A 12,850-nucleotide genomic window follows, 5' to 3' on the forward strand; every position below is an offset into this window, starting at 1 on the left:
CTGCCATCTCCACGCTGGCAAGGTTAATCTCTCCTTATCACCGTGAGTTGGCTACTTCATGTCTTGACACACTTGTTCTTACATGATCACCTTTTTACAAATATACGCTGTGTCCCTTTGCAGCCTTTTGTATGTGGCACATCGGACTTGCATAGTAAAAAATGGTGAATTCAAAACAATAAATCACAGTTTTTCAGTGATGGACCGATGAGGTTTCATGACACTGACTCTTCCAATCCAAAGATTTTAATGTATTTAGGGCCATCTAGTGGCCTCTGAAAAGGAGGACACTGTTCCGCGAAGCCTCATAAGCCCTTCACGACTATCAATAAACAAGGTATTTTGTCAAAAAATAAAAGTATTCTGCCAGTTATTATGAGCATTGAATAATTCTGAGGCCATTCCTGATCAAATTCATATTTGGGGGGGCACCAGAGAACCAATACATCTTCACCCCATGGCCTCTTCACTCTCATATTGACATCGGGAAAGTTGACTTCTGCGTCATATACTGACGACAAATGCAGCCTTCAGCGTTGCATGTTGCATGTTGCATGTCAAATGAAGCACACATGCAACATGTGAGCCACTCCCCCTGTCTGAAAACCTTTTTTTTTTTTATTTAATTACATTTTTTTTAAATCCATGCAAACTCCACTCAGCTTTAAACTGGTAGTTGACCCGGGACATGAAATGAGGACTCTGTACATGGTTGTAATTTTTTATTTAAAATTCATATAACCCATACAGCAAACTGTACAATTTAATTATTTCACAGTGTTAAAAACAAATGAACAAAAGAAAAAAAAAAAACCTCAATAATTCTCCTATAATAGTATGCTTAATTTACCCCTCATACTTTCTGTGTGTTACTCTCATCCTTTGCTTCACACATAGATGGAAAACTTTTTATTCGTGAACTTTTTTGTCGACGTTTCTTTTTATTACAAAACGTTACAAAAACTATATTTATAGAAATTCTGCATGTCCACAAAGAAAACCCTGGTTGGCACCAACATTTATTGTTTTTGTCCAATGATAAAAGCAGTTGAAATAAACATTAAATCAAAGTCTCGGAAAAACAATATTCATTGCACAATTTCATGGAGCACAGGTTATGTAGCTTACAGTTTGCAATATTTTCTTACACATTTTATAAATTTTCTATGTAAAACGGCAATTATTACTGACACTGATTTATAAAAGAAAATAAAAAATAATAATGCATTGACTGTATCAGGTGGCCACTTCTTGGTGGTGTGTAAAACAGCTTCCCACAGATTTTTTTTTTCTTCAAATTATATTGAGTCATACAGTAGAAAACAAACAAACTGGATTCAAACAAACGTTTGATGATAAGCTACAATACACACAAGGGTGAAAGTCGACCACACTTGAGTCGAGACAGTTTTGACCCAATTCTATGTGGGCTATAACTGAACCCCAGAGATTGATCTCAGGGAGGCTCAATATTTCCATTTCATCTATTGACCAACATAAAAAGATTTACACACGTTTTCCTTTTAATCTCATTTTATAAAAGTAATATAATGCCTTTCCGTTAAATACATATAATGCTGTGGGGTGCGGAGTAAAGTGACTTCTCTAATGACGTAAATTGCATCTAGCACATATTTGACTTTGAATTAAAATAATTTTCCACTGTATAAATTTAGCAAAATACATTTCCTTCTGCTGATCTTATCTACATATACTACTGAGCAGAAGTCGACCCATAAACAATCATACACGGACTTGATCTCTACTCAACAACTTTAACATCCTTTTTTTTTTTTTTCCATTTCTTTCATTGCGGGATTTTTTTCGTGGAGATGAATCAACAGTCCAGAACCTCACAGAGGTTTGCTCGGAGGACAACAGCTTTTTACAGACTCCTCGAATCTTTCACCGGCGTGACGTCTACTGAAGATACAGTTCCTAAAAACAAACCTTTTTTACAGAATGGATTTACACTCCTCATTATTAAAAGAAAAGAGGGAGGGAGAGACAGGGTTTCCTTTATAATGTAAAACAATCATTCTCACAAGAGCTATCTTTCAATTGAGGGCGTTTTATCTGAAGTATTAAGTAAGTACGGACCAGCCACTGGCTGAGATGCCATGGACCACCAAGCAGACAACTCACACTTGTAAACCAACTACTTTACACTGTTATATTGCCGGATACCAACTCCAGCTGAGGAAGAACATTACAATCTTGACGCAGGATGTCACCTAGTTTACCTCACTCGCCTTGAGGTGGCATTAAAGTGGGAACGTTTTGGCTGGATGAATAGCAAATTCATCTGACTTGAAAATGACAGCACAAGTGTGACATGACTAAATGTATTTTGTAAAAGCGGTGGATTCGCTTCATCTAAGGAATGAAAAGGATACCATTAAATATTTAGGATGACCGTATCATTACCGAACGATGACTCACCAGGCTCAGTTCAACAGCATGCACCCTTTGAACCCTGGCATCCCACAGAGTCTAGAGAGATACTTTTTACCTAAAAAATAATCTTGTGAGGACATGTTTTTTTTGCCTTTTTGTGTTCCCCAGTTCATACTTTGGTAGGTTATTATAATGTAACTAAAACCAAATATAGTTTAAGGTGTTCAGGGCACAGGCACCGATCACAATATCCCAAAGGTCTCATGTTAAAACCTGATCAGCCTCATTGCCCCAACACCATTAGAGAATACATTTTGGCACAGAATATTCTGGATGATTCCATTTTATCATGGGCTCCAGTTCTCATCCTTTGAGCCCAGTTCAGTCCTACATTCATCAAGTCAACTGGTTTGATTGTGTCTATGCTTCATTTCTTCCGGCTTGTCGCTAAAGTTTTTCAAGCTCGGCTTTGCTCGAGTCGTTGTTTTAGGACACAAATTGTACATTGAATGACACTCGACTCAGCACATATGGTAGATCATATCTCTGAGTCTCGATTGTTTTACATTATAGAGCGCCAGGGATTCTTGAAACAAGATTCCACTGGCCAACACAATAAGCTCATCTCAGCCTGTTTGGCGGGAATAAAAACCTGCGACGGCAAGATCCCTTAATCGCCCTATTTAGTCTTTTCTAATTGACTTTGCATTGACCAAAAGATTAGCGCTGGCTAGGAAGCTTAGCGAGCAGCTCCGGCCGACATAATTCTGCAGAAATGTCACGTCTTTGGCAATAAATATTCGGAGTGATTGAAATTCAATCATGCGCAAAATCATTCTGACATTAAATTGTGTGTTTTTCTCGCCATCGCAGCTTGTTTGCTGGGTTGTCTTGCGTGAATAAAAAGGAAACAAATGCAAAACCAGTGGACAAAGGTTTTGTTGCGTTTAATATCAACACATGGTGCGTGAGAATGCTGTCGTCATGAGAGCTCGTGCTATTTTCTTCAGTGTGTGACTCCAGAGCATGAGTTCCAGCTGGGAAGGTGGTTGAGGTAACGTTACTTTCTTGTTGTCTGGTTATCCAGTTAAAATGACAAACAAAAAATGACAGTATTGCTATTCCCAACTTGCTTCAGTTTTCTTCATGAAGGTTGAGGATTCCATTCTTGTTTTGGGCAAACTGTTTCCTTTCGTGTGAGTTGAAGTATACAACACAAAAAAAACAAACAAAAGAGATCCTTCTTTGAACATGTTTTTCTTTTCCGACTCTCAACAGCTATTATACCTGTGTGGCTGACGCTGCCATTTTGAGTTGTCCGTGTTTTGTTAGTGTCCCCATGTCACTGTGGTTCAGACTGAATCTCAGGATTCCATCTATGCCGTTGTCTTTAGTCTCTGGGATCGCCCCCGACACGTTGCTCAGAAGGGTCTTGCCCGGGGGGGAGCACAATGTCATGGAAACACGGGGGTCATCCCAGTGCTGCAGCTCATGTCCTTTCCCGGGAGTCGTCGGTCGTTGTAGGCGTGCATGTTTATCACCGCATCCGTCTTCACCATGACTGGAGGCTGAGGTTTGTGTTTCACTCGCCTCTCGCAGGTGAACGACAGTCTGATCTCGTCCACCATGGCACTGCACAAAGACCTCTGGGCGAAAAGGGAGAACGCGGGTAGGAAAGGAGAAAAGGAGGGAAGAGGGGAGAGGGAAGGGGGGTATAAATGCCTTAGATATATATCATCAAACACTTCAAGAAAATGATGACACGTCATCGAAAGGGCAGGTGACGCATTTGCGATATAAGGGAACATGTACCTGCTCACGTTCCGCGGTCTTCCTCAGCTTGTAGATAAACTCGGCAATGGCCACAAAAACAGACACCACCAGGCCGGATGCCAGGACAATGAAAATACCACCCAGTTTTTGGATGCCCATGGGGCCCGTCTCCCGTCGCTCCACATCCAAGCAGCTGATCCCACTCCACCATTTCTCCTTCAGCATGTGTAGGCGCCCGTCCTCCAGGATGTTAAGGATCGCTATGGTGATTTTGTCCCTGTACGGGGAGCCTGGAAGCGACAATATGTCTGGTTCATTTTGGAAGAGGGGCACCAGCTGCTTTCTGTGATAATGAGGTTCCTATTGTAGCTGATGGCAAAGACCATGAGAACTAAAGTAGTTAAGTATTGACAAGTCTGGTGTATTTCAGTCTCACCTAAAGGAGTGCCGATGCCATAGCCCTTGCTGTCGATGAGTCCTCCCACCTGAGTCAGGTTGCAGTTCCGCCTGGTGATGTAATCGATGGTGCTAGACTCCGTAATGAAGGCGTAGTCAGACTTGAGCACCCTCTGAATGCCGTCGCCAATAGACTTCACCAGTGAAGTGCTCGGTCTGCTGCTCATAAAAGCCCACATCTTCTCGAAAGTCGAAACCTTGGATCTCTGAAAATGAAAAAGGATTTGTGTTGAATCCGTTCGTCCTTGTTAGCCACTTGAAAACCACAACTGGAGAAACCGCTATCTAAGGCATTTACATGACGGTAAGTCAAGGCCTTTTCTGAGTCCAACAATGCTCCTGGTTTATTTCGCGTCTAGGCTGAGAGCTATTTAAACATGTGCACCGTTGAGGTCATTGCATTTTAAGACACAAACCATGATTCAATGATGTGTTCAGGTCAGTTCCTACCACAGGAACCACACAGTCTGACTGTATTTTCAGTGTTAAGCCCCGGATTAGCGATCTATTTAGAGGCACAGTAGTTAAATTCAATCATTTCAATATTTGACTGGATGGAATTTTCTGCTCCCAGAGAATGAATTATAGATACTACTTACACTTCTACTATATACAATACGACTAGTGGTGTAGAGAGCGAAGGCTGCTGGCGGCTTCTTTGTATTCAGTCTGCTGCTGTGGTGTGTGAGCGGCTCTGCTGAGGACCAAAACTGCTCCGCCGAGTGTTAAAGATTGCAGATTTCTCTCTCGGGGGGACAACTCACGCTCCCTCAGGAGGGCAACTAGCATCACAAAAGACTCCGCCCTCCCCATCCGCCACCTCTTTCAACTCTTGCCCTCTGGCAGGCGTTAAAGGTCGGCCGAGACACGCACCTCCAGACAAGAAAAGCTTTTTCCACAAGCACACAGCGCTTTATGTAAGAACTGTGCTCTGCCATCCACTACTACACTGCAGAGATATATTATTCTTTAGTATTTCAGTCTTACGATTCCAGCTGTAACAGAATTAGATCATTGAGAAATAAATACATCACTATGAAGACAAACATGACAGGACAATGAAAGAAGGGAAATGATCAAACAAATGCATCTGTATTGTAGTGAGAATATAGTGTACTGTAGAGCCGATACAAAATGACCTTTATAGATCTCGGTGGCCACACAATCGCAGAGTGAACCTCCATTGTCTCACACATAAAGGTTAGCGATCTCTCCTAAGTGCTTCCAAACTGCATTATGTATCTTCTTCATTAGTCTTGCATCAAGCTGTGTGAGATCTCACTCAGTCTCATATTGGGTCACATTTAAACCATGTCTAATCCAAGATAATGACCACTCTAAAGGCTATAAGCCATTTCAAATTGCGAATAATGCTGTTATGAGGTGAAAAAAAATAAAAATAAAAAAGACACTGTTGTGTACCCTTGTTAAAATGGGATGCGTTTGTCAGTACCTGGAGTACGTGCTTGTGTTGATAGACAAACACAACAATTTCAAAATGGTTTTAATGACACAGGCATCTTTGCACGCTGCCCGCTTGCAATACACCGCAATTGTCTTTCCAATTTATGCGTATGTTGAAGCTGAAGAGATAAAAAATAACGTCCATTCTGGGAAACTCCTCCCAGGCCGGCCACGGTGAGAGCCGAGACAGATGGAGTGCACTTTCATGCACATGCCCATAATCACAGTCCCGCACACCCATGCAGAAACCGTCATGCACCGTCTTCACGCTGCCCAGGAAAAGGCTTTGTGTCCATTCCAGCAGCTTTAACTACTCCGTCTTGGACCGCGCGACTCAGCCGCACATCCTGTGTTACAATGGGAATAGATTTTCTACAACTCCGGGTATGTCAATCAAACCGAGTAAAACTGTGGCAAGACGTTAGTCACAGCTGAAAATAGCTATGTTATGTTGTTTTCCTTCCTGCCTCACTGTCCAAACATTTGCTTCAGTTTCACGCATGCAGCAAGTAAATGGCGCTATCTTCACATTTGAGCGGTTGCTTCTCGGCATCTGATGAGCCTGAATCCTTCGCTGACCTCCTCAGTATTTATGAGGCGTCTGCAGCTGATGAAGTTCACATCATTAGACTCTTGGAGGAGAGCACAGGGGAGCGGGCCACTTGACTTCTGAGACCCTGATTAAGTCATTAAACACCTGTTACCGCTTATATTTGTGCCACTTCAATCAGGCACACTATAGAGCGGAAGATGATCCATGAAAAAATATAGTTTCATGAGGTAAAAAGCCCGTGCGCGGAATCATTTTAAGGCATTCAGAGTGTCCTTTCAGCAATCACTCAAGCCCTTGAGAAAGTTCTGAAATGCCAAGCTAAATTCATACCACTGCAGTTTTTACCTCTTATTTGCCAGTTTCTAAATGCTGCTAGAATTGTTCACCAAATCATACGTTATACTTTTCTTTGTAGCACAGCTCAAGCTGTCAGTCCTGTTGAATTTCATGGGACGGCCCTTCTGTATTCATTGGATATGCCGACCTTCGATCTTGATTTAAACCAAAACACTGCCCGAATTCCGTCATTAGCTACTGTTTATTCCCTTTGCAGGTGCTGGGGTGCTGGAGGCAATACCAGCTAGATAGGGGCGCGGGGAGGTGGGTGTCACACCCCCGTGAAGGGATGGAAAGAGACAGACACGGCGTGAGGTCGCTCAGCTCCGCTGTTAAAGTGGACTAGTTGGCATCACTTGCATTCATCTTCAAAGGCAGAGACGGAGAAAAACAGCCATAACCCACTGCTTTCACCCACTTATTGTCATAAACTAAATGTACTATCTGTGCATGATTTGATTTAAGATATGGTTACACATTTCAAATAGTTATAAGACACTATATAGATTTTTTTAAGCCCATTTCATTGTCAAAGCTTGAACAATTGCGAACAACAGCGGAAGATTCATTCTGTTCACTTGTCACATAGATTCATCAGTCGAGTTTTTTACTTTCCTTATTAACGTTTCGTTTTCTATTCATGCATTTATTATCAAGTCTTGTTAAAACCATAGCAGTAAGTTGGTTGCCGGTGTAATGCGGTGCACAACCTCTCTCACAGCTTCGGCCCATTTACTGTCATCAATTAACCTATCAATTAACCTTATATTGACAAACCTGCTTCTGTATGATGAAATGGAATAATGTAGATGAACCTTGAACTTGACCTTGAACTTAATCTCCCACGTTGTTTTCAATGGTATATGTCAACTACTCCAATTTCAGTTTGGTGTTCCCAACAGGGGGCCACACACATAAGCAGGCAGTCTTCGTCCATGAGGTTATTATCGAGGTGCACCACATAGATAATGATCACACGCAGATTTATTCCTTTTCCTTTAACCTTAATTTATGGGATTAAAAATATATTTAAGAGTTTGAAAATCATGATGTGGGTAATAAACTCATAGAATTCACACCACAGAATGTCCAAATATTACCATTTATCCTTCCTGTTTTAGCCATTTTGGGTTACTGCTGTTTCGTTTAAACTAGCAAAAAGAAATGGTAACATTGCTCACTGACCCAACAACCTCATGCCCATTTTATTTATATTTGAACTTTGCCTATTAAGGATTACATGCCAATTTTTGAAAATGATCTGCCATGTTACGAACATTGCGATCACTGCAAACATTTATTTATTTTTCTTTTTAACTCACAGTCAATAAAGTTACAAATCCTAATTTACATTTTCATCTCACCATGAAGATAAAATTCAATATTAAAATATTTCTAAAAGAAAGTTTCAGAAATTTATTGCAGATCAACTTACTGACACGATAGTTCAATAGAATCTGGAATAAAAAGTGTCTTGTCAGGCTTTTTACCTTAAAGAAAGTCATGGTGGCTCCATCTTTGACCACTCCATACTCAATTTTGGTCTGTTTGGCGATGTCATCGGCCGAGTCCACAGGGGAATCCATCCTCTCCACGGTAAGAAATGCCGCTAAGTTAGCGGTGTAAGACGATATGATGATGAGGGTGAAAAACCACCAGATCCCACCGATGATCCTGGTGGACAGGGCCTTGGGCATCAGCTCGGAGCCTGCACACAAAATGAGACAGATCTTCAGTCAGAAAGACAATAATCTGACTTGCTGATTCAGTCTTGGAGGGTGAATTTGGAAATATGGCACAGCCTTGAGATCAACACATGAGGGAGAATAAAAGTGCAGACAAAACTTTAACAAGCGTATAGTCACAGTCGTGCTTGTGACAAGTGAAATGTGGTGGGGATATCAGTAGATATGCAGGTAGGAATACAAATAGATCGAGGCTGTTGTAAAAAAAAAAAAAAGCGATGGAGAAATAATACAAGACAAAAAATCCAAGAGATGCTCAAGTCTGAGTCCTGCACTGCTGAATACTTCTGTGTTGACAACGGCTCACTCATTGGTGTTAAAGTTACTTTATATCTCATCTCTGACAACCTTTAAAATACCCTTGTGCATCGTGCTCTCTGTTACTTTCCTGAGAAGATTTATGAGGGCAATTCTGAAGAGTAACAAGCCTGCAAAAGGGAGGGGAGGAGGGCAGGCTGGTCAGCTCTTTAACCTCTTCCACCAAATTTGATTGCGTTTGTCCTTTGTGGTTTGACAAAGACTCGCATTCCTTAATTCGCCCTGACTTGGGAGAGGGATGATCCAGATGCATTGTGCTCCGGCACTAAAAATGACTTCAAGCTACGGGTGACTCAAATGAATTCCACGCTGTAAAATGCTGTTGTCAGCAGGGAGCAGCATATGGCACTGCATCACAACACTCTAATAAATACAAAAAGTCGACCTGTCATGGTGCCAGAGAAACGCACTGGTGTCAACACGCGACACGTTACAAACAGTGAGGTTGTGCTTTCTTTGGAAATATGAACATAAACCATGACGCTCAGGTTGGTGCGACACTGTCTTATAAATAACACTCTGCTCACGAGACACTTTTAAATCGAAACGTCTGGTGAACTGGTTTTTACATCAGATATAAAAATGCTATCTGTATTTTTGCCTCAGTGTTGGTGATGGTTGGACCAGGAGGTCAGTGAATGCACCACTGGTATTTATGCTCAACGTTGGATACGGACAGAACCTTCTGTCTGTGCTCTGCGTTCATTTTATCTATATTTCTACATGTTTCCACAAAGCTTATAGATACGGACGAAATGGAGCAGTACCACCTGATGTTACTACCGAGACATGAGGAGGACCAATGGCATAAATTCAGTCTCCAGTTGCGATGTATTTAACCGCACCCGTTTCCATCTTTTGTGGAAGAGTAACATTATCAATGCATCTTCCACAGTCGCCATGTTTGTTTGGGAGTTTGTTGTTGACATAAACTTTTGACTGTGGGCTGCTCCTCCAGTGGATATATTGCTGAACAGCAATACTAACATCAAGAACGTAGGGAAGTACGTGATCAGTAATGATAACATTTGAAACAGATGGGTACAATGTCGTGCGTAAAGGGAGCATAAATGAACATTAACACTGATCAGAGTATGAGAGTACTATGGCAGCTCCGTGTTCAAACAACTGAACCGAAACATTCCATTTGGACTATTATTTCCTGTCAATGAATATAAGCCAGCATCTATAATGGTGCTAAAATTCTGGCCCATTTTGTAATTGGGTTTAATTGGGTTTTTAATCCAATTTGGCTCCATTTTATTTTTTTATTGTGGCCATATTTGCGACTGACACTGGGACTTTTTTTGACATTATATTTGAGTGAAATCCTGCCATACTAATGTAGTGGTTCGAGAAGATTAATAGTGCTTTTTGTTTGGTCATGTACACTAGATCGCATTGTAGCTTACAGCTTCTATTGCTTTTGTTTCCTGACGGACCATTTGTCTGTCCCGATGCGTTGCCTGCAGTGTGATTTTGAGGAATAAATGTTTGTCAGGAAAACAATCTCTGATACAGAGAAGCGACTTGTTACATTCTGCAAACATCATCTATCACTTTTGGTGTCATTATGGCTCATTTTTACCCAATATTTAATAGTAATGGCCCAATAACATAATGACAAAAGCCTTTCTGCGAATCCAATTGAGTATGTGTGGTGTGATTTGTTGGTGGGCAGCTGTGCTCTCTATTTACGTCCTGAGATGACCAGATAAACTGTGATAGGTACGTGGAAAAACTGCACAGGCAGTGATGATAAAGCACAGAGCAGCTGTCGCTTTTACCTCTGTCAAAAAGGTTTATTAAGTTACTGGTGTAATAAACTTGATTTTTTTTAATGGAGTGTGCAGGAGCACTATTTCTCTGGGTCCGGACTGAAAGATTGTATGAAAACACGTTCCAGTTTTATGCCGCGTTGTTTATCTTTTTTGTGGTTTTAGTATGTATTGAGACTTTTGTGTTTGACATCCCAAGTCAAAACAACATATGCAGCATAAGTAATTAGCAGAGTAACTTCTATAAAAACAAACAACAAAAAAAATCCCATCAGATTAGAAATACGGTACTAGTTTGTTCCTAGAGTTCTATTGCACTAATAAATATATTTTATTGTCATTTCCAAAGACCATGATGTTTGTTTCTCTGGAGAGCTCTGGAGAATTTCTCACTGAGCCGACTTAACTTTGAAGATCTTCCTTCAGTCTGAGCAATATTGCCGCAGCATATTGAAGTAAGCTGAATTTACTCCCCCATGCAGCCTTATTACTAATATATCAAGGTAAAAACGTATGAGACCTTCTGTTTTTCGATCCAGATCTCCAAAGTTTCCCTGCGAGTGCATATACATGTTCTGATTTATTTAGCACACATCGACTGTGTCTGTCTTCATGTTTTGTGGAGGAAAGAAACGTATGTTTTATGTTGTTGCAAAATACTGCAATGAGGATGTACCATTACTACATACATTGATTTGTTTTTTATGAAGCTTTTTATGAAGCGATGAGCTGCTAAGGTGTCATGGAACAGTGTCAACATTTCCGTAGGCCATTAGATGGCACTCTGCTTTAAAACTTTGGCTGTGATTAAATATTTAAATGGAAAAAAAATGTATTCATACATATACCTTAGTATGTACTTTCACTGTGTGAGGAAAGTGGAGTAGAATAGACCCTGCTAAACCCCAAACATACTCCCAATTTACACCGTGGGCGGAGCTGCATGGAGTTCTTTCAAAGAGAGTCATTTGTTTTCAGTATGTCCATTTACAATGAGGGCTAAGCAGCGCGGAGCTCCGCCTCCACTACTATTCAAACCAGTGACAATTCTATTTTTCTCTCCGCTGGTACTGCTTTAAGTTGGAGTGGAGAACATTGTTCAGACACTTTTTTCGAACAGTATGTTATAACTGCTCATAACCGCCACAAAAGCCTCGGCCCATACTACACTCGCCATAAACACTTCAGAGACAATGTCAGAAAAAAAAGTGCCTGTACTGAAATTTCGGAGGGTCGGGACCAGTTTCTTTTGTCTAGGAAATGTTTTCCAGTACTTACCCAGAGCCTCTTCAGTAATCACTCATATTCAGAGCAAACATGTTGCACATGGGTCGGACTGCATAATTGCAAAAGGAGGCTGTAGTTGGGGTTGAATCCGGTTTCAGCCCACGAAGTCGCACAGGGCTGACAATTCTCGCATGACAGAGTGGAGCACAAGCGCATTGCCTATGTTGTCGAAAACTTCACCTGCGCGTCACCTCCACCTCCAGGGAAAATTGGGGATTGTGGTTGCCTTTAGCAGGACTTAAATTTGGGATCTTTTAAAAGCATTTTATTCCACGAAAAATTTTTAAATCACCTGTAGGGTTAGTGTTAAAAACCCTAAAACACAGTGAACAACTGCACCTATTTGATTTGACTGTCATCGGTTTCGAAGTTGGCGATTCTAAACTGGCCATACAAGTGAGAGTTTGTTGAACTCTTTATGTACTTCTTGTAAGTGTGTTGAAATTACACACACAAACTTGACAAGCTGAACAAAACTGATCCTCCAGCATCGCAAGTCACCGCATGATGGGCGGAATTCTAAATGTGGGGACCAATTTAGAGCAAACGATGGTGCATATGTCGTGAGCAAGAGGCGGCACAGACCCCCAGGAAGGAATTTGAAGTGTTTGCTTTTGCACCTCTTGATATCTTGTGTTCTTTATGTAGTCTGTGACACCTTACTCCCACAGACAAGCTGCTATTTTTTTATACATCCCCTTCAAACACGACCATTTGCATTTTAAACACGTCAAGAAAATGGC

General features: G+C 41.2%; 1 protein-coding gene across 3 annotated transcripts in view; it reads right to left on the reverse strand.

Moving 5' to 3' along the window:
- Nucleotides 1-748: 748 nt before the first annotated feature.
- grik3 (glutamate ionotropic receptor kainate type subunit 3) overlaps nt 749-12,850 on the reverse strand; it is a 94,391-nt gene continuing 82,289 nt past the window's right edge. Inside the window, exons 13-16 of one of the 3 annotated variants that reach the window (XM_053880151.1) lie at nt 8,470-8,687; nt 4,607-4,832; nt 4,210-4,460; nt 749-4,041 (exon numbers count right to left, since the gene is read on the reverse strand). In XM_053880151.1, the coding sequence (XP_053736126.1) occupies nt 3,679-4,041; nt 4,210-4,460; nt 4,607-4,832; nt 8,470-8,687 (1,058 nt within the window). In that variant the 3' untranslated portion in view covers nt 749-3,678. Of the gene's footprint in view, nt 4,044-4,209; nt 4,461-4,606; nt 4,833-8,469; nt 8,688-12,850 lie in introns of all 3 variants that reach the window. The other 2 variants (XM_053880154.1, XM_053880152.1) reach the window with 2 other exon arrangements.

Source organism: Synchiropus splendidus, chromosome 12 (genome assembly GCF_027744825.2).
Source record: "Synchiropus splendidus isolate RoL2022-P1 chromosome 12, RoL_Sspl_1.0, whole genome shotgun sequence".
Lineage (NCBI taxonomy): Eukaryota > Metazoa > Chordata > Actinopteri > Syngnathiformes > Callionymidae > Synchiropus > Synchiropus splendidus.